This window comes from Sceloporus undulatus, chromosome 8 (assembly GCF_019175285.1).
Source record: "Sceloporus undulatus isolate JIND9_A2432 ecotype Alabama chromosome 8, SceUnd_v1.1, whole genome shotgun sequence".
Classification (NCBI taxonomy): domain Eukaryota; kingdom Metazoa; phylum Chordata; class Lepidosauria; order Squamata; family Phrynosomatidae; genus Sceloporus; species Sceloporus undulatus.
In genome coordinates this window covers 1773269-1793560 of record NC_056529.1, presented here as the reverse complement: position 1 = coordinate 1793560, position 20292 = coordinate 1773269, and the positions used below count along the sequence as shown (strand labels likewise).

The following is a 20292-nucleotide window of genomic DNA, read 5'->3' as shown; positions in this document are numbered from 1 at the left end:
CGGCCGCGCCGAGCCCCAGCCTTCCTCCTCCTTCGAAGGGGCGAAACGGAGAGACACGTTCCCCCTCGGCGCCGCTGCGGAGAGCCCTATTCGCACCTCCCTCCGTTCAGGCACTTGCGTTAGTCTCCTATTTGCAAAGGCTCGAGGGGTCTTCTCTCAGGGCGGAGACAGAGGGAAAGCAAACAGGGAAACCGGAAGTGCCGCTCCCTCCGCGCCGCTCTATGGCTCTCTCTTCGCGGCGCCAAGATGGCGGCGCCTGAGAGGGGCGATATTGGGCGGAAGGCGGCGGGCGCCTCCTCCTCGCTCTCCATGGAGCAGCTCCGCTCCCTCACCGACCTGCAGGACCTGGAGGACGCCTACAGCCGCCTCTGCGCCGAGGAGGTGCGGGGAACCCCAAGTAGAGAGGGAAGGAAGGGGAGCCCGGAGCCCTCGGACCCACATCCATCCCCGGCAGAGTAGACCAGGCCCCTCCGGAGGGCGCTCGCATGGCCTCCCGAGGAGGAGGAGGAGGCTGAGAGAGTGTGACTTAGCAGTGGGCTTCATGCCCGAGTCGGGACCCGAACCCTGGTCCCACGGCCGTCGTCCCGAGGCTCAGACCACTGTGAATGTGGCTTGTACCTAACGCTCCCTCAGAGGAGCTCAAGGCAGACCAACGTGTCATTGGCTGCTTCTCCAGTTGCTTCTTCAAGTGTCTGTGGCCATGGGTTTCCCACTGAGGAAGCAGTGCAAACAGTCGCCTCAGAGAGAGAGGCTGCTCCCTTGCGCTCTTTCCCCAAAGTCTGCGCAAGTAAATAAGGCAGAAGCCCTGTCTTGAGGGGAAGGGAGCCCCGCCAGTGAGGCTCCGCTGCTGAGGAGGCCCTGCAAGCGCTCTGGCTGCTCTTGGCCTCAGAAGGACTGCCTTGGATACTGACGCTATTCCCTTTGCTCTGCTTTCAGAGAACGGTAGAGGAAGAGTTGGAGATGCTTCTGGAGCAACAGGGCACCGTCGAGGGCAAGATGGCTTCCCTCCAGCGCATGGGGTGAGTGGCGCATCCTGCGCAGCAGCAGCAAGGATGCATGAGTAATAGTAGTAGTAGTAATGATGCACTGTGGGAACAATGCCAGAGCTGCCAGGAAGAGACAGCGCTGCCAGGAAAAGGATTCCAGCTCCTGAGAGAAAGAGCTGTTTCACAGTGGAGCATACTCTCTTGGAGATTGTGGCGGAGTCTCCTTCCTTGGAGGCTATCTTTAAAGCAGAGGCTGGGTGTCAATGGGGTGCTTTGATTGAGAGTTCCTGCATGCAGAAGAAGGCCCTTTGGGGGTCTCTTCCAACTCTAGATTCTGTGACAGATTGCCAAAGTGGCTTCTGGTTGAGATGATGCTTTCTGTCCTTTGTTTCCTTCCAGCCCCAACCTGAGCTGATCGAGGGAGATGCCAAGCAGTTGGCTGGGATGATCACCTTCACCGCAACCTGGCTGAGAACGTCACAGCAAGGTCCGCAACTTGATCTTGCCAAGGTAACCATGAGAAGCAGGATAGGATTGTTTTCAAATCCCGCTCTAGAAGCGTTCGGTTCTTATTGATCTTGTGTATGAAATGTATTTCATTCTGATTAATTGAAAGCAGCCCTGAGTCAGAAGGATAAGACAGAAATGGAACAAGTGTAAGCATCATGCAACATGCGTCCAGGGAGTAGGCATCTGCTGTGTTGGGGGCTGGATGGTGGGACTGACTGGAGCGCTTGCAGCCGGGGGGGAGAGGAGGCGGGGTGCTTCTTCTCCAGTTCTTTGCAGCCATCATGAGCTGGTCTACTCCACTTTCCCCTGGCTTGCTGGGAGAAGAGGTAATGGTGCGGAGTGCCCTTCTTCTCGCAGAACCGTCTCTACCAGGCCATCCAGAGAGCAGACGACATTTTGGACTTGAAGTTCTGCATGGATGGAGTTCAGACAGCCCTGAGGAATGAAGATTATGAGCAAGCAGCTGCCCACATCCATCGCTACCTTTCGCTGGACAAATCGGTCATTGAGCTGAGCCGACAGGGCCAAGAAGGTATCGGATTTTATTTATGTATTGTGTTGGAATTGACTGCAGTGAATCGTGATTTCTTAAAAAGAAGTTTGTCGTGTCTGTGCGTTGGACAGAAAATTTCAGAATATATTTGCATATTTGTTGAATATGTTAATAAGAAGAGCTCCACCCTCCTCTGCTGCCGCTTCTGGAGCAGCAAAAGAGGGCACTGCAGATGCCTCTCTCCCTGGCAGGCAGCATCATTGATGCCAACCTGAAGCTCTTGCAGGAGGCAGAGCAGCGACTAAAGGTGATTGTGACGGAGAAATTTGATGTCGCCACAAAGCAGGAAGACCTGCCCCAGGTGGAGCGCTTTTTCAAGATTTTCCCTCTCCTCGGCTTGCATGAAGAAGGACTGAGCAAGTTCTCTGAGTACCTCTGCAGACAGGTAAATGCAGGATCAGTAGACCAAGCAGTGGGAGGGAACAGGGCTCACTTGTCCAAGTCAGGATCTGTCCTGAGCTGCTTTGGGCTGGCAGTCCCTCCTATTGGGTCTGGGCCTCACCCTTGGGCACTGGCTCCCACCACCACCTGCAAAAGATACCTGTCCTATGAGGAGGTTATCCACGCAAACTGAAGACAGTTCTTTTTCCAGGTGGCCAATAAAGCTGAGGAGAACCTGCAGCTGGTGATGAAAACGGACATGGCGGACCGTCGAGCTGCAGTCATCTTTGCAGACACCCTGACTCTCCTCTTTGAAGGTAACTAGCCCCTTCCAACCTTCCTTCTTCCTCCCTGCTCCCCCCCCCCACACACACACACATACACACATGTGTAATGAGGTGAAAATGCGGTAATTGCTTGGTATGTTCTTTGTCCTTATGCTGATGCCTTCCTGGTGTCATGGCTAAAATAAAATAAAAAGTTGTCCTGTCTGTGTGTGCCCATGGAGCAAGGCAAGTTTCCTCATGGGGCTATAGAAATTCCACACAATTTTGGTGACTCCAGAGGAAAGGCTGTGTCCTTTGTTGCTATCTGACTTATGATGGCTGTGCCAAGGTTGTATAATCTGGTTGCTCTTGAAGAGATGGCCATGAGGATAACAACCTGAATCTTGCTGTTTAGTCCCAGCTGACATCAGCCCACTGAAATAAGGGTTAAAATGTCAGCCCAAACATAAGTGAATGCTATTAATTCAGCTGGCCTACTGTATCTGGAGCTGACCAATAGCATTTAGGTGCTCTTCTTGGCACAGCATTACATAAGTCCAGATGTGAATTGCCTTGATCTTCACAGGGCCCAGTCCTTCCCAGCAGTCATGTAGGTGGGAGGTGGGCCATCTCATGTGCTTCTGCACTCTTGCAGGGATTGCCCGTGTTGTGGAGACCCATCAACCTATTGTGGAGACCTATTATGGGCCAGGCAGGCTTTACACAATGATCAAGCACCTGCAGGCTGAATGTGACCGACAGGTGGAAAAGGTTGTGGACAAGTTTGTACAGCAGAGAGACTACCACAGGCAGGTGAGACACAAGAGGCAGGACATGCAAGAAGGGCTATGGGGCCCTTCCAGGTGGGTCTCCTATGACTGGGTGCCCTGGGTGTTGCCTTGCACATGCCTGTGAGGGTCTCTGTCTCTCTCTCTCTGACATGGGGCTGATGTGCAAGGAGCACATTGCAGGGCGACTCTCTTGGCTGCCGTCACTTGTGATGTGGCACATGGAAAGGAAAAAGTGTAGCAGGTATGTGAGAGACAGATGGCAAATTTTCTTTCTTTTCATTTCTTCTTTCTCCTTACAGTTCCAGCAGGTTCAGAACAGCATGATGAGGAGTTCAGTGGCAGAAAAAATTGAACCAAGGTAGGGGGCCAGAAGAGCGTGATATGCCTTATCTCTGTGTGATAAGATCCTGATAAGATCCATGTGAACAAATTCCTGTTCAGAAGGCTCTTTAGAAAGGAAAGGCAAGTTCCCATAAGTTTGACTGTCTCCCTAGGGAACTGGATCCTGTTTTGAACGAGGTCACCCTGATGAACGCCCGAAGTGAGCTGTACCTGAGGTTCCTTAGGAGGCGCATCACTGCCGATTTTGAGGTGGGAGATTCCATGGCACCGGAAGAGGTGAAGCAAGGTGAAAAGGAAAGCAAAACCCTCCCACATTGGTTCTGCAGCTGTTGCTGCAACTGCTCAGGCCCCCCAGCCTAGAGACTGGTTTGATTCGGAAACAGCTCAGTTTCCTTCTTAAATGGGTGGGGGCTCCTTTTCCGGCTCTGATCTTGAGCCAGGCAAGCTTCTTCTGAGAGCAGGAGTGGGCTGGCAAACAGTCTCTTTCTTGTTGCCCCAGTCCCCTGATCTTCTGGCCTGGTTCTTGATTCTCCCACCCAGAGCATCACAAGAGCCTGGACAAGCTGCTCCACCACTGTCTTCTGAGCTGCGCCATGCAGGAGCTGATCGGCTACTACATCACCATGGAGGAATTCTTCATGAGGGAGACAGTGAACAAGGTGGGGGCTGCCCCTGCAGCTACATTCCTTACTTTTTCAAGTCAGAGTAAGCCCACCCAAAAGCGCAGTGGGGAGGCTGAGGGCTCTGAAGGGTTTTCAGGTGGCATTGGCTTAGCTGTGGAAGAAGGCCTTTGAATCATAGAGTAGGAAAGCATTGCAAGGGCCAACTAGTCCAGCCTCCTCCCATGCAGGGATATGAAGTTAAAACACTTCTGAGATATGTCCCTCCAACCGCTGCTGGAAGACCACCAGAGATGGAGAGTCCTCTGACGCAGTCTCTGTCACTGGCAAACATTTCTTACTATCAGTGTTTAGGTGGAATAGCTTTTCTTGTAACCTGAATACTTGTGTTCATGGCCTGGTTTCTGGAGCAGCTCATGGGAGGCTTGAGGTTTTCCAGATTCCTCTTCCTGGTGGTGCCTTGCAAACATGCCAGTATGTTGGAGGAAGTGTCTCTGGACTTCCCTCCAAAGAGGAGAAGCCCTCGTTCCATTTTCTGGCCTGGTAGTGTTGCAGGGTTTGTGATGCCTGGAAGGAAGCGAAGAGTGGGAACAGGAGACCTGCCTGGGCAGCTTGTGTCCCCGTTGGCTCTCTAGAGAAGAAGGGGCAAGCCTTGCCCCACAAGCCTTTCTTGACACGTCATTGTTGGGTGTTGACTTGTCTGCCAGGCCGTTGCCATGGACACGTGTGAGAAGGGGCAGCTGACCTCCAGCATGGTGGATGATGTTTTCTACATCGTGAAGAAATGCATCGGGAGGGCCCTCTCCAGTTCCAGCATCGACTGCCTCTGTGCCATGATCAACCACTCCATCACTGAGCTGGAGTCCGATTTCAGGTGTGTCCTGGGAGAAGGGGGACTGGCAAGGGAACCCCTTTGGAAATGAGTGATATGGAGGAGCACACTGGGGGCAGGGAAGGGCTTCCACTTTCCTCACCTCAATGGGAAACCACAGGAAAGGGGCATTTCGCCCAAAGGCCTGTGCCTGCAGAAGACAAGCTGGAATCTAGTCACATGGCTGCCACCAGAGAAGCCAAGCAGACCCTCATCCCTGGGACTCTCAGCACAACACCTCACCCCACCTCACTGCCACCTGCCACCATCTTTCTGGAGAAGCCACAGAGCCCTGGCTAGCTCTCCCCTGGGGCCTTTCTTCCCAGCCTCTCTCTCTCTCAGCACTTCTTACCTTCTGCAGGGAGGTCTTGTGCAACAAGCTGAAGGTGGGCTTCCCAGCCACCCCCTTCCAGGACTTCCAGCGAGGGGTGACAAGCGCCGTGAGCCTCATGCACAGCAGCCTCCAGCAGGGCAAATTTGACACCAAAGGCATTGAGAGCACTGATGAGGCCAAGCAGTCCTTCCTGGTAAGGATGGGTGGCTCACTGCCTGCCATGCTGGGACAGGGCAAGGGCAGGTCTGTGGGTGGGAAGGTGAGCAGGTGATCTTAGACTTTCAGAGGGACAGGAAGGGACCTCCTGCCTGGCCAACAGGAATGACACCAAAAAATATGCACATTTGGGGGTTCTCCAGCTTCCTTCATCAGGGTAGGTGGAACAAAAGGGGCACAATCAGAGAAGAAACAAAAGTCCAATTATCATGTGGCCTTGTAGGCTGCAGTTTAGACCCCATCTCACAATGGGATCTTAGTGGATGGAAGGAACTGGTAGATGCTACTAGTTTTAGAGGACATCTAGCTGTTCCTGCTGGCACTGAGCAGTAGTAGCTGAGCTCGTGTTCTGAGAACACAGGAAGCCCCTGCGACTTCGGTCTGCCTCTTGCCTCATTTGACATGAACTCTGTTCTCCTGCCACTGCCTTTGTTTGGGCTCTTGCTTTCTGATGCCCTCATTCCCATGAACAGCTTCTGTTGGAGGAAGGCACAGCAGGTGGCTGAGTGCCTGAAGATTCTCCTTCTGTTCTCCTCCATTTTCAGCCCTCCTCTTGCTGCTGCCTGCCATGTTGCTCCTGTTTGTCCGTCTTCTGGCAGTGGGGAAATGGGAGAGGAGTCTGAGCCTTTCTCTCTGGGTTTTACTTCCAGGTGACACTAAACAACGTGGAAGTCTGCAGCGAAAACATCATGACCCTAAAGAAGACCCTTGAGGTACCTTTTGCCAATTGTCTGCTCTGGATGAAAGAGCAAGGTTTCAGGGTGGGGGAGCTTGTTTATTACTGCATTAGTTTCCCCATCTTGAGCACTAACTTTCTTGGCTTTCCACCTTCTTTTCTGCTCAAATAGGTAATAGGATCACTTTGTCTAGTCTGAAATTCCTGTTTTGTAGTGCTGAGTTTTTGTCTGCTCTCTCCCCTGCACTTCATGGTGGCTTTCTCTGCTTCTTCACCAAGCCATATCCTGCATGATTGGTCATGCAGAAAAAATAGGATGCCTTTTGTGCTCCAGATTAAGCCCTGGCACACTCAGAATATGTGGGGACTTCTTTTCTGCTCAAATGTGCGATAGGATTACTTGGTCTAGAATGAAAGTCCTGTTTTGTCATGCTACTGTCCAGAAACTGATTTCCAGCAGGGGCTGTTGTGGCCTCCCTCTTCTTTCCAAGAGCTGTTGGGTGGAGGGATAAAGGCCCATGTCTGTTTCATACATTCACATAACCCCCATCATCTATGGCCACCCTTTTGGTCCCCCTGGCAAGTCTCCCGAGAAGACTCTTCAGTCCTCTGGCGCTCTCTGCAGTCAAAGAAAGGCCACGTTTCTCCCTCGGTCAGCTGTAATTTGTTAAAATCTAATGCTTTCTGCTGAGAGAGTGCTCCTCGTCCCTCCCAGCGCACCTCACCATCATTCTTGTAGCTCTAGGGATTTGTATTGCTTCTGTGCAGAGTGACTGTGCAAAGCTGTTCAGCCAAGGGTTTGGAAGGGAACAGGCACAGGCCAAGATCGACAGCTGCCTCTCAGACATGGCTGGTGTCTCCAACAAGTTTCGAGATCTGTTACAGGTGAGCTTGTGGCTTCTTGAGACACCTGTTCAATGGGAGGGATTTCTTTCAAATAACCTGGTAGTTTGTTTCTCTGGCAGTTGATTCCCAAGCTGAACAGAGCTTTTAAGCTGATATGTCCAGCCCAGGCTGCAGGGATCTTTCTGCTGCCACCATTCAGCTATATGGGAAGTATTCTCTTTTGGGCAAAAAGTAGAAAGGGAGCCAACAAGGAGTGTTACATTCTCAAGGCCTGCAAGGTGAAAAGTTGAACAGCCAGGTCTAGGTGAGGCTCCCAGTTGCTTTTGTGTTCCCTTGTGGGCCAACAGTGGCTAGCGACAGAAGAGGTCTCTGTTAAGCAAGCATCTGATGCTTGTCCTTTCCTCACTCCTCACCAGGACGGTCTGAATGAACTCACAAACTCAGCCATCAAGCCCCAAGTGAAGCCCTGGATCAACCTCTTCCTCTCTGTCTCCCATAACATTGAGGAGGTGAGTCCTGTCATCTGCACAGAAGGGGCTGCTGGGGACAAAGATGTTCTTGCCTACCTGCAGGCACCTAAATCATGAGGCCAGTTGACCTGACATCAAAAATTCAAGATTCCAGAGAAACCCCTTCTGGCTGTGGGGCAGAAGGTGATCTGGACAAAGTGGGAGGGCCAAAGTGTGCGATGTGCTGTTTGGTGTATGAGAGATGCCTTTAGGGCCCACCCTGGATTCTGCTAAGTTTTCTGGAAGCTTGACATGGATTGCTAGTGTGTCCTATGTCTCTGGCCTCTCCAGGGCAAATCGGATACCAGCCTTTGAGTGGCAAGGAGCAGATGTGGAGAACTCTGTAGGAAAGCCTGTTAGGGCAGTCCAGTGAAGAAATAGCATTCTCCCCTTGTAGGGTTCAGTGGGGATGGATGGAAAACAATCCTTTGTTTCCTGGAAAGTGCAAAGATGCCATCCATGCACACACACACACGCCGTGTTGTCTCTGGCACCTCACAGTCTTTGGAGATTTTCCTTTTCCAATTTTTTTAGTCATCCCCTTTCTGTTTTAGGAAGAATTCAATGACTATGAAGCCAATGACCCTTGGGTCCAGCAGTTCATTCTGAATCTGGAGCAGCAAATGGGGGAGTTCAGGGTGCGTTTGGAAACAGGAAAGCTCCTCTCTGAGGGGAAGAGATGCAGCAGCCATCATCACCTTAGTTCCCAAAGCTCTGGCGGAGGGTGAGGGTAGCCCAGAGCCTTGGCTTGCTGGTCCAGTCCAAGGAGACTCCCTTTGGCCTCCCTTCAGTCCGCCTCCACTTGCTTAGCCAAGGCAATCCTGCTCTCCCCATCCTTCCCTGTATGGGTCACTGTTCTGGCTCCACTGTGATTCCCTTTGGGCCATGATCATAGGTTTCTGGCAACCCTGCAGGTTGTAGCAGAGTGGCCACATAATAACGGAGGCTCATGGAATTGCTCTTGACCATAGTTGGGGTCTTCCTCACCCAGGAACCCTTTGGGGCCACACTTAGGGGCTGGGGGCCTCTGCTGTGCCTGTTCTGGGGGGAGGAGTTGGGTTGTCCCTCTTGACTTCCAGCCATCTTTCCCTTTGAGACCAAGCCATTGGCCTTCACTTGCAGGCAGGACTGTCGCCAGTCATCTACGACAGCCTCACCAGTCTGATGACCAGCCTGATTGCTATCGAACTGGAGAAGGTTGTCCTCAAGTCCACCTTCAATCGGGTAAGGAAGGGCTACAGACCAAGCCTCAGCAGAGGAAGCCCAAGAGGGTTTGCAGGTGGAATATGGGCCAGCAGAATCCTCCCATTCTAAACATCCTCCGCCTACTAGATCTCAGCTTTTCTGCTGTCTTCCTTTACACAAACATCTTGACTGCACCTAAGAAAGACCTGCTTTGCCCCTTCCTCAGGTGAAGCAGGTGCCACAGGCAACATGTTCAAGAGGAGAGTGGGAATCCCCTTGCCTCCTCCTGGAAGCTCATGATGGCAAGGAGGGGTCCCACAACAGAGTGCAGGAGCCAGGAGACCCTTTGGGTGGCCAGTGCTCTCAGGGAGCAAATGGGGCTAGGAGAGTGAGCACCCTTCTGTGTCCCTGGCAATCAGGTGGTCCTGAGGTAGTCATAAGAGCTTTGAGGCCCCATTTGTGCCTCCATGACCTCAGCTGTTCTCAGAACTGAACACTGCTTAGACCTGCCTGCCTGCTCCCTTTTCCTTTTGGAAAAGGTCATCTGGAATAAACATTTGCCACATGTTTAAAAGCTTTGCACAGATCTCAGCTTTTCTGCTGTCTTCCTTTACACAAACATATTGATCCTTTATTTCAAATCAGTTTCACAAAGTGGTACTCATACCGAAGTTACATCAACCCAAGCCCACCAGCTTGATAAATTTCTTGGGCTTTTTCCGAGAGTGGCAGTGAACGGCTTGAGGGGAACGGCTGGGGTTTGCTCAGCAGACCTCCCACCAAATTCTGAAGAATCTCCTGCCCCACTATCACCACACATTTATTTTTTCAGCTTGGTGGGCTGCAATTTGATAAAGAGCTGCGTTCCCTTATTGCCTACCTCACCACAGTCACTACCTGGACCATCCGTGACAAGTTTGCCCGGCTCTCTCAGATGGCCACCATCCTCAACCTGGAACGGGTGAGTAGTTCTTGCTCTTGGGTCCTGGAGAAGGTGCTGCCCATTGCATGTCCCAGGTCTCCACATTGAAAATGCTGATGGGCACCTTCTTTTTCCTTGTGGAATTTCAGATGAACACAGTGCCAAGTTTGTCTGCTTCAAAGAACAGAGTCAGTCTCTGCTCCTTTGAGGGGATGTCCTTAAAAAGGCTCAATGATTTCTGTTTTCCCTCTTCTCCTCAGGTAACGGAGATCTTAGACTACTGGGGGCCAAACTCAGGACCACTGACATGGCGTTTGACCCCGGCCGAAGTCCGTCAGGTGCTGGCACTCCGGATGGATTTCCGCAGCGAAGACATCAAGCGGCTGCGCCTCTGATGCCCATGCAGAGCGCTCTCCTTTTGTACTGGCAGGAACTCAGCTGGGTGTTCTCCCCAAAAGGGCCAGTCAAAATCTGTGACTTAAGGCTCTTTCCCACTACAGTTGCTTAGGTTAAAATTTGTGGGATTCACAGATGCTTTCCTCTGGGCAGATACCTAAACAACAGTTCTTCTGGACTTCTGCTTCTTCCCAGAAAACGTTCAAGAGGACAGAATTTTTGAAGTCCACGCAATGCATTTTGTGCTTGTGACTTTTTATTGAGGGTCCTTTTGGCCCTCTCCTCAAAGAGAGTAGGTTCTTCAACATCAAAAATTAGCTAGAGTTGCAGAAGATAAGAAGTCTCCTTCACAAAGAACAACTGGCTCAACCTGTGAGTTAAATGTCGGGAACTTGAAAGGTGCAAATTTATCTTTTATCTATGAGTACACATTCCCTCCCCCCTCGAGTCTTTAAATCACAGTATATACACAACCTTTCTTATCTATTCAGATTAGCAGTTGGTCACTGGCTGCCAAATAAAGACTATTTACCCATCATTCTGACCTTATCCTCCAGTTATGGCTGGCTAAAAAGATATTGGGTAGTTTAGAACAGAAACAAATGTAATGGCAGTGATCTGGTCCCCAACCAGACCTGGTCTGGATCCATTGAGCTGCTGAAGGAAATAAAGTTTGGAGAGAAAAGCTCTGTGTTGATCCACTTTCAGCTTTACCTCATTCTGTTAGATGTGCTGGACTCTCATTCAACACAGACCTTCAGGGACATCTGCCCAAGACTCCCGAAAGGAACTGGGGGAGGCTCTCGTGCCCCCCCCCCCCACCGAGGGGAGGGGGCTTCCCTGAGGTGCCATTTAGAAAGGTGTGCTGGACTCCTCCAGGCCTTTATCCCAAGAACTGACAGAGCTTTTCTCCTCTTCTTGCAAATCTGGGCAAATGCAGGTAGAAAACACAAGGATGGCTTTGTAAATTCCACTGACAAACCCTGGGCTGCCCTCCACTTACATCCAGCACTGCCCCCACCCCGTTTTGAGAGAGCCAGCTTGTAGCCAGGGGCTTCTTGTGCTCCATTTCCATCCAGTCCAGACAGCAGAAGATCTGCTGTGGTTCTTTATCAGTCACCCTGGGGGAACGCTCTGGCCTGGCCTGGCCTTCCTAGCAGGCTGTGGGCAAGGAAAGCGGCAGTCCTTCCGCTGGCTGGACAATGCCATCCTTGTCTCCCTGAAAGTGCATCTGGATGCCGGCCGTGTCTACTTCCACCATGTGGATGCTGACATTTCCCAGGCCCTGAAAAGAAGATGCAGAGGGAGCATAAACCTCCTGCTGCGGCTGTGCAGACAGGAACACTCCCTTCTCTATAGGAGGAATCTGGTCCACAGTGAAATCTTTTCCTCCTCCCAATCCTAAGAAAATGTGGAGGGAGGGTTAACCGACAGACGGGGGCCTCCTCCCTCTCACCTCTGTTTTTGCCAGAATCTTCTGCAGGAGCTCTTGCTGTCGGGGCTCCTGTGTTAAGATGCAGAGGAAGCCCCCACCTCCTGCCCCAGTCAGGCTCTGTCCATAGACCAGTGGCTCCAGCATATCCATCATGCGCCTGACGGCCAAAGGTTCACAACCTGGTGCCATGGTCTTCTTCTGCAGCCAGTAACAGTTGAGGCACTTGCCCAAGAGAGAGAGATCGCCTGGGATGAGAAGGAAGACAGGCAAGAAACTCCCAGGGATGTGCAAAGGAGCAACTGCACAGGCCTTTTCCCCAATGCTGGGGAAGGGCCACAAGGCATTCAGGCACAGTGCAGGGGCAGAGGGATCCCCCTTTCTGTGGGGCAGCGCAGACAGGCAGAAAACACTTACAAAGAGGAAGAGCTCCCCAGCAGCCCATTTTCTCTTTTTGCCTCCTTTTAAGCCAGGGAGGGATAAAGTTCAGCCCTTTGGATGTTGTTGTTGGACTGAAACTCCCATTGGATGTGCTGAATAGGGTTGATGGGAGCTGCAATTCAACAATAATACTGGAGGCTCACCCCCGCTACAAACTTTGCAGGGCATTGGGTGATCCACTGGGGCTCCCAATGAAACTCAAGGGCAGCCACCTTCGTGCCCCAAGCGCACATCTCATGGCCTCTTTTCCTCTCCCTTGGCCCAAGTGGGGGGCACAAGGTCAAGCTGTGGGTCTGTACCTTGTTGAAGGGCCCGGGCACACTCTTCTGCATTGTCCACCAGAGCATCGGTGTTCTGCACGATGGTGGGCATCCTGGCATACCAGTTCCTGAGAACGTCCTGCAAAGGCAGGAAAAGGTGCCATAGTAAGAAGGGCTGGCTGTCTTGCTATGTCCCTAACTGCCCAACAGTGTCATACTTCAGGTTCAAAGCCAGGAAGGGTCTGGGCTTGGCCTGAGAGTGTGCCAACCGAGGCATGATTTCACAGCAAACAGCCTCTGCTCCCACCACAGTCCTCTACTCCAAAATGGCCGTCCTGTCTCCGCTCACACCTCTTGAGAAGGTACTAGATGAGGAAAGTGAGGTGGTTAGCTTGTGTCCCTCCAGACACTGCTGGACTACAACTCCCATCAGCCCTAGCCAGCACAGCTTGGGCAAGCTTCAATCCCTGTTTGGAAAGAAAAATCTTTCCCAAGTCTAAAATGTTCCAGGAGGGCCAAAACATGGCAAGTTTATTTGGGGACAAAAGAGAAAAGCAGCTACAAGTTTGGAAACATCTGGCAGGTTGGTGGCCTTGGTGCCCTGCGCCCGACCACAGGACACAGAACCTGCCCCCAGAGACTCTATGAGACCCCCTGCCCCTGCAGCCAGCCAGGACCCTCCGGCCGGGTCTCCTTCTCTGGTGGGACTGTACCTGGAGCAGGTTGCGTGCAAGACGGGTCTTCCCCGTGTAAAGGAGGAGGAGGTGCTCATTGAGGATCTTCATGAAGCCCTCTGGAATGGAGATCTGCTCCACCTCCACCTTCAGCGGCAGCTGAGCCTTCGAGCGCCCAACCTTCAGGCCAGGAAACAGGCCGCCCACCTGGTCCTGCCACCCTCCACCTGCGCAAGGAAGGCGGCCATTGAGGCCACAGGGACCAGGAGCCCTGCTGCTGTTTCTACTATGGCTACTACAGTACTGTCTTTGTCCTTTTCTGCGCCTTCAAGTATTTTCCAACTTACGGCAACCATGAGGCAAACCTATCATAGGGTTTTCTTGGCAAGATTGCTTATAGCAGTTTGCCAGCCTGGCCTTTCTCTACAGCCAAAAGAGAGTGGCTTGCCCAAGGTCACCCAGAGGTTTTTCAGGGCTGAGCAGGGACTCGAACCCAGGTCTCCAAGGCCAACACATCTAACTACTAGTTCTCCACATTGCTGCTGCTTGTATCCTAGTTCATTTATATCCTGCTTTTTCCCAGGCATATAAACATTAAAATACCATTTATTCATAATATCAAAGCAATTTTAGAACATATATATTAAGACACCACCAATACAGGGTTTAGACTTCACACTGGAGCGCGCCCCACTTCTAACCCAGAGCCCGAACTACAGCTCCCAGGATCCCAGACCCAAGGGCAGTGGGGAATGGGAGGATCCAGGGGCTGCAGCTCAAACAAGTGAACTCTCCTGGGCTCCAATGCCAGTGCTGGGCTTCTTACCTGTGGTGAGGACTTGTTCCAAGTGGAGGACAGCGTGGACTAGGGACTGGACGGAGGTGGAGCGCCCAGACGCCTGGTACAAAGCCGCCAGCACAGCCCCTGCCAGGATGCTGCTGGTGCCTGACAGAGAGAAGGGTCAAGATGGCTGGGAGGCACCTCTACCTTCCTTCTCCAGCAGAGAAGTGGAAAATGGGTCCCAGACTCATCACTGGACCCACTTGGCTGAGCTCAGGTGCAGCACATACCCAGCCCTGATCCATGGGGCAGACAAGACCAGGTGTGGAGTTCGAAACCTCCTCCAAAGCGCTCAGTCAGCTGTTCGCGTAAAGGCTTCTGTGAAGAGAGGTCAACGATGTCCGTGCAGATGAAGGCTGCTTTCAGCAAGGCTCCTGGAAGGAGAGACAGAGCAGGAATAAAGGCCGGACTCTGCCCAAAACCACTAACCCCCCCCCCAAAGCCCCAGGGTGCCCCAAATGGCACTGGGAAAGACCCAAGTAAGGACACCAGTTCTGGGGCAAGGAGGAAAAAGAAAGTTTGGAAGATCAAGGCTCACAGCCAGGACAAGGGGAAATACTGGAAAAGGATGGATGGACAACCCCCTGTGTGGTGGGGAAGGGGCACAGCCCATGAGTGGCCCCTGTGACCCCTTCCAAAGAGGGGCAAAGGCACCCCCTGACCTCGGGAGCTCCTCTGCGTGGCTGCCCAGCAGTTACAGGACGGCATAACCCCAGCTGCCCCATTGCACCCACCGGGGGCATGGGGCTGGCAGTAATCCCTCAGGTCCTCCAGCTCCCGACACACCAGGTCCACTACCAGCTCTCCCTCCAGGCTCCCGCTGGCACTCATCAGGCGCAGCTCCGGTTCTGCGAGGCGCCGGGCCTGGGCCCCGATCGGCCTCTGCCCGTCCACCAGGACAGCCACGTCCACCACTGCTCCTCCGTGCTCATAGGTGATTGGAGGAGTGTCACTCCAGCCGCCTGCAAGACAAAAGGGGGGGGGGGCAGAAAGGAGGTCCCCTCACAAAAACAGGCCCAACCACCCAACCAGGCAGGGCAAAGTCCAAGGGGCACCTGCTGGATACTGGACCACTGAGACATTGCCAGAGTGTGGTTCTTTGCAGGAGGGAAGCTCAGGTCTCAGCCATGGCCCCAATCCTAAGGGAAGACTTTCCACCAGGCCAGACACTTACCTGAGAGGTCAATCCGGGCTGGACACTCCACGGTCACCCAGCAGCCCAGCGGGGGCAGCTCTGCCGGCTGAAGGCGGACAAACTGGCAGGAAGACATCACAGCCTGGCGGATGAGGATCTGCTCAGCGCCTTCGTAGTGCCGGGCGGCTCGGACCAGTAGAACTGGCCTGCAAGAAGATAGAGGCAAGGATGGCAGGAAGGCAGCGGGAGCAAAAGGTTGTGCCTGCCTAGGCAGTGTCTGCCAGCCTTCCCCACCTTGGCTGCTTGCAAAAGGCACTCTGGTACCACCACCAGATCTGCAATCCAAACTTTCTCTTTCTCACTCCCCATTATAGAATCATAGAATCGGAAGAGACCACTAGGGCCATCCAGTCCAACCCCCTGCCATGCAGGAAATCACAATCAAAGCATCCCTGACAGATGGCCATCCAGCCCGTTTGAAGACCTCTAAGGAAGGAGACTCCACTACACTCCGAGGGAGTTTGTTCCACTGTCGAACAGCCCTTACTATCAGGAAGTTCCTCCTAATGTCGAGGTGGAATCTTTTCCTGGAGCTTGCATCCATTGCCCTGGGTCCTAGTCTCTGGAGCAGCAGAAAACAAGCTTGCTCCCTCATCAATATGACATCCCTTCAAATATTTAAACAGGGCTATCATATCACCTCTTAACCTTCTCTTCTCCAGGCTAAACATCCCCAGCTCCCTAAGTCGTTCCTCATATGACTAGTATATTATAATTCTATTTGTTTGTCAAGTTGAATTGCAAAGTTCTGTTAGGATTCTTACTTTTCTGACAACCACAAAGCATGCCTGGTGCACAGACCTTGCCTTGACCCATCAGAGTGTGGGGATGGCACAACACAAAGGGACCCAAAGCCCACCTGGGAAGCGTTCCCTGCACAGAGAGATGCTCTTGCACCCCTCCATCGGCTGCATCCCCTCCTGCGCTTCCATGCGCCCAGAGGTACCTGTGGAGCCAATTCTTCCTCTCCATGGCAAGGGCCCTGACACCCTCCGAAATGCTGCCCCTCTCAAGGTGTTGGAAGGCAGGGTCCCAGGCTGGGTTGGCTGCTGGTCCGCTCCGCAGGCCCCCTTCCCCCTTTGCCATGCAGGCCAGGAGGTCAGCGATGCAGGCCAAGGCCCGGGCGGCCACTCCGGGGTCCCTGGCACTGGAGGCAACTGTGGGGCAAAGAAGGCACAACTGCATCAGGGAAGAAGGAGTGAGGGATGGCAGGCTTCGCTTGTTCTTCTGCCCATTTGGGCAGGCTGCGGGGGGGGGGGGGAACCATTATCACCATCACCTATTAATGACTCAATTTCCCCCCCAAATTGAGACTCAGGTGGCATAGGGTGAGAGGAACAGGCAGCAGCTAGATTCTCACCAAGCCCTTTAGCTGCAATCCTCGTTGGGGACTACACTGGTGTGACTATATTGTGGGGAGGCAGACAGACCAAGGAAAAGATGGAAGGAAGGGATGGAGGGGTGGCCGGCCAGACCTTGGAGGAAGAGGGATCTCTGCCTCCCTTTGCTGCCACCCCAAAAAACATGCAGCCACTGGTGTACTGCACCAGTGGGACCTTTGGGCTGTTGTGGGGGGCATAGGCACACTCACTCACCAACACACAGAGGCACTCTGCATTAAAGGCCCCAAAGCTGCTGGCTTAGTGAGCCACTGCAGTGGTCATACCCCCTGCCCTGCCCACCTGCCCCCAGCCGTGTCTCACCCTCGTCCAGCGTGTCCAGCATGGCCTCCTGGTATCCCTCCAGGACAGCTGACCGGAGGAGGGGCAGGAGGCTCCGGCCGCTGCCCTCCATCAATGCATTGCGGGCCCTGTTCTGCCCCTGGCGGAAGAAGATGGCCGTCCGAGAGGCCAGCTCTGCCTCCTGGTCCAGGCAGCCCCGCAGCTCCTCCCAGGACATGCGCCAGGCTGCCTGCCACCGATGCAGCTGACCGGGCCCCGGGGCGCCCAAGAGCCACAGCAGGTCCCCCAGGCCAAGGGGCTCCGAAGCATGAAGCACAGGGAAGAGGTGGGCATTCATGAGGCGCTGGCAGTTGTCTGGGACGTCGCGACTCCATAGGTCTTGTCTCCTGGTTGGAAAAAGAGGCAGCGCTTCAGAGGGAGCAAAGCAAAAAAAGGGGCCAGCAAAGGAACAGAGGAATGAGCAGCCGCAGGAGAGGAGAAGCAGGGGGACCCCTCGCAAACCATAAGCAAACGTGGGCTGTTTTGTCCCTTGTCTTTGGCTTGCAAACTTCAACTGCCACAAAATGTAAACCTAAGTACAGGTTAAGAATACACACCAGCCCAGGGTTAACCAAAGATGTTGCTTCATGGATGTATGGATGAGTGTTTTAATTCACCTTTGAGATGAGAAAACTGATCAGCCTTCTTCAAAGATACCTTTTTAAAAAACAGTAAACCCTCTCCCCACAACTTTTTCACCACTGCTGTAAGCTGCTGGTGGTGTCACTGTGTTATTTTGCTTCCTTGTGTGAAATGAGACTGATGAGGGATTGCTTCTCCATTTGTGTGACCCTTGAACCAAAGAAGAAAGGTGTAATCCCACCTTAGCAGTTTATATCATGTAGAAACAGCATGTCCAACCCTATAGATATTTATTAATTTTTAAATGGAAGCAAAATGGAGAGTGGTGAGAGACATACTGCTATCTAACATCACAAGCACCAAAATGTGGACCTAACTGTGCTTCCCTTTTATTGAAGGCTTAAAAAAACAGAAGTCTAGAAGGCCTTTGGACACAGAGGCACCAAAGAGCATCAAAAAATGGCCTCAAATGGTGTGTCAAGCTCTGGCAGAAACTAAAAGAACCATCAAAAAGGACTCCCGTGGCGTGTGGTGTGTGGCATGGTATGGAGGCCACCAGTGTGGACAGGGACTTGGTCACTTACCGTATTCCGGTCCTGAGGAAGAGCGCAGCCCATCGCGCGTTCAGGAAGGTGCCGTTTTTTTCTGCCAGACTCTAAGGAGAGAACAGGGATTTCCAGATGTCGCCATTGGGAAGCAGGCGGCTTTGCTGTGGGGCTCCGAGAGCCCTGAAATGCCCCCTGGCCCATGCTCTGGGCAGGACCCCCAACCCACGGCTGAGGACACGGCAGCAGGGCCTTCTCTGCTCTTTTTAATTAGAGCTTTTTATTTACAATTCTTACATTATTGGTATTCTTTTAAATCTTTTTAAATCTTCAATTCCTTAAACAGCGTCAACATTAAGCCGCCTGGGGTTCCTATGACACAGGGCAGGATACAAGTATTTGGATAAACAAAACAGCAAGGGCACACACCTCCCACTTGTCGCGACGGCCACTCAAGGTGAACACCTTGCAGGTGATGCCCTTCAGCCGGACGGCATGCCCTTGGATGACCACGTCCTTCAGGTGGTGCCCACGGAGGGCCTCGGAGGATGCCATGTCCAGCCCAGTGAGGAGGCAGCCGGAGCGGATCTGCAGCGGACCCTGGAGAAGATTCGGGGGGAGAGAGACTGAGAGAAGGGCAAGGGGACCCCCCCAACCCTCCCCCTGCCCTGATGAGGCCCCACAGCCTTTCCTTCAAGGTAACTGGGAGAAGAGAAGGCTGAGAGGGGTCATGACGCAGCCCAAAGACCCCTAGGGAGACCATGCCTGTGGGAGAGCAGACCTGTTTCCAAAGACTGTTGACATGACCCAAGAGGATCAGCGAATTCTCACTAAACAGCAGGAAGGACTTCCTGAAGGCGAGAGGCATTTGGAGCGGCAGTCTGCCTTGGCAGGGGATGGACTGTCCTCCTCCGGCCCCTCAGCCAAGACCCCTGCAGCTTGGGATGGTGTCCTTTCCTGCCCACCTCCTGCTCTGGGCAGGACCTGCCTCTGCTCCAACCTCGGCCCAAAGATCCTGTAAAGAGTCTTTGGGACCAGGTCCGACCCTGAAGCAGCTGGAGATTGCCCAGGTGCTTATTCTGAAGCCCAGAAGAAAGAGGAACTCCCCCACCATGGCTACCCAGGGTGGCATACCTGCAAGCAGCAGTGCTGGATGGCACTCCCGGGTCCCACAGCCACTGGTCCCTCCAAGAGGCTGTTGGTGACGGAGCAGCCCTCTTCCAGCAGCTGAGGCTCCTGCATGCAAGAGGAACAGGAGGAGGAGATGGTCACTGGGGATAACCACTGGCCATCCTGGCTGCAGCTGCAGTGGTTCTGTCTGCCGGCCAATGTCCAGAATGGCATTAGCCAAAATAGGAGGTTTCAAAGTAGCTCTTTGCAGACAAAAGCCATCCCTGTGCCCCTCCTTCTCTTTGCCCTAAGTGTTTTCCTGTGCCCCCACCATCTCCGCTGGGCTGCCATTTTCTTGGTGAAAAATTCCCAAGGGACTGCCAGCCCCAGAAGCCTCAAGAAGCTGCCATTTGTTTTTTGAATAACAGCAATGTTCAAACAAGTTGCATTTTTAAACATGAAGATGTCTAGAAGGCATTTGGACACAGAGGCACCAAAGAGCCCATTTGGCCCTCTGAGGACCACAGAGTACTGAACTAATTCCTGGAGCCGCCCCAGTTGCCCACCCACTTGCCCATTCTTGCCAAAACAAGTTCTCATCTTTACAAAACCTGAAACTTGGAAACGGAACAAACTGCTGTGGGTGATCTGCAAATATACAGAAAGTCATCCCAGTCCAGATGGTGGCCTGGCAGGTGGTTTTATTTGGCTGCTGAAACCCATGTCACTCTGCCTGTTTTTCTGGCCCGTGTCCATTCGGTTCCTCTGCCCACCCCCCCCCCCCCACCCCACAAAGAGACCCCCCAGCAGAAGGAGCCCCTGCCCCCCCCCCACCCAACGGACCCACCTCCACATGGGAATGTGCCACTTTGCAGAAGGAGCCACCATGGGCAGAGGCCACAGAAGCCGTGAGGTGGCGGATGTGGTCGCTGGCAGATGTGGTCATGTAGTCATAGCTGCCGTCAGGGATATAGACTGCAAGGAAGGAGAAACACAGGAATCCCCCAGACCCACAAAGACCCTGAGGGGAAACCTTGGTCTCCTGCCCTGGGAGCTGTTCAGTCACCTTGAGAGGCTAATGGTCCTC

At 53.1% G+C, this 20292-nt stretch overlaps 2 protein-coding genes across 6 annotated transcripts in view; one reads left to right on the top strand and one right to left on the bottom strand.

Annotated features, from left to right (window-relative positions):
- The first annotated feature begins 210 nt into the window (after window positions 1-210).
- On the top strand, window positions 211-10942 carry COG4 (component of oligomeric golgi complex 4). The gene is made up of 19 exons (XM_042480853.1): window positions 211-381; window positions 937-1019; window positions 1386-1496; window positions 1854-2028; window positions 2241-2434; window positions 2642-2747; window positions 3352-3509; window positions 3787-3845; window positions 3982-4115; window positions 4370-4488; window positions 5157-5323; window positions 5682-5847; window positions 6521-6583; window positions 7315-7431; window positions 7809-7901; window positions 8456-8539; window positions 9024-9125; window positions 9919-10047; window positions 10269-10942. Exons 3-19 carry the CDS (start codon window positions 1431-1433, stop codon window positions 10401-10403), a joined length of 2067 nt encoding a protein of 688 aa, XP_042336787.1. The 5' UTR covers window positions 211-381; window positions 937-1019; window positions 1386-1430; the 3' UTR covers window positions 10404-10942.
- Window positions 9692-20292, bottom strand: part of FCSK (fucose kinase) — a 19836-nt gene continuing 9235 nt past the window's right edge. For 2 of the 5 annotated variants that reach the window (XM_042480843.1, XM_042480841.1), the window contains 14 exons: window positions 20053-20180; window positions 19230-19331; window positions 18525-18695; window positions 18135-18205; window positions 16951-17315; window positions 16194-16404; window positions 15227-15393; window positions 14787-15014; window positions 14283-14426; window positions 14038-14157; window positions 13251-13438; window positions 12577-12676; window positions 11861-12084; window positions 9692-11689 (listed from right to left, as the gene is read on the bottom strand). In XM_042480843.1, the coding sequence (XP_042336777.1) occupies window positions 11558-11689; window positions 11861-12084; window positions 12577-12676; window positions 13251-13438; window positions 14038-14157; window positions 14283-14426; window positions 14787-15014; window positions 15227-15393; window positions 16194-16404; window positions 16951-17315; window positions 18135-18205; window positions 18525-18695; window positions 19230-19331; window positions 20053-20180 (2351 nt within the window). In that variant the 3' untranslated portion in view covers window positions 9692-11557. The other 3 variants (XR_006105165.1, XM_042480845.1, XM_042480844.1) reach the window with 3 other exon arrangements.

Bases quoted from the DNA above. Each gene is read 5' to 3' on its own strand.
- COG4 (XM_042480853.1), top strand. From the start codon at position 1,431: ATGATCACCTTCACCGCAACCTGGCTGAGAACGTCACAGCAAGGTCCG. The intron at 9,126-9,918 runs GTAAGGAAGGGC...TTATTTTTTCAG, and splicing joins TCAAGTCCACCTTCAATCGG to CTTGGTGGGCTGCAATTTGA. The intron at 10,048-10,268 runs GTGAGTAGTTCT...TCTTCTCCTCAG, and splicing joins CCATCCTCAACCTGGAACGG to GTAACGGAGATCTTAGACTA.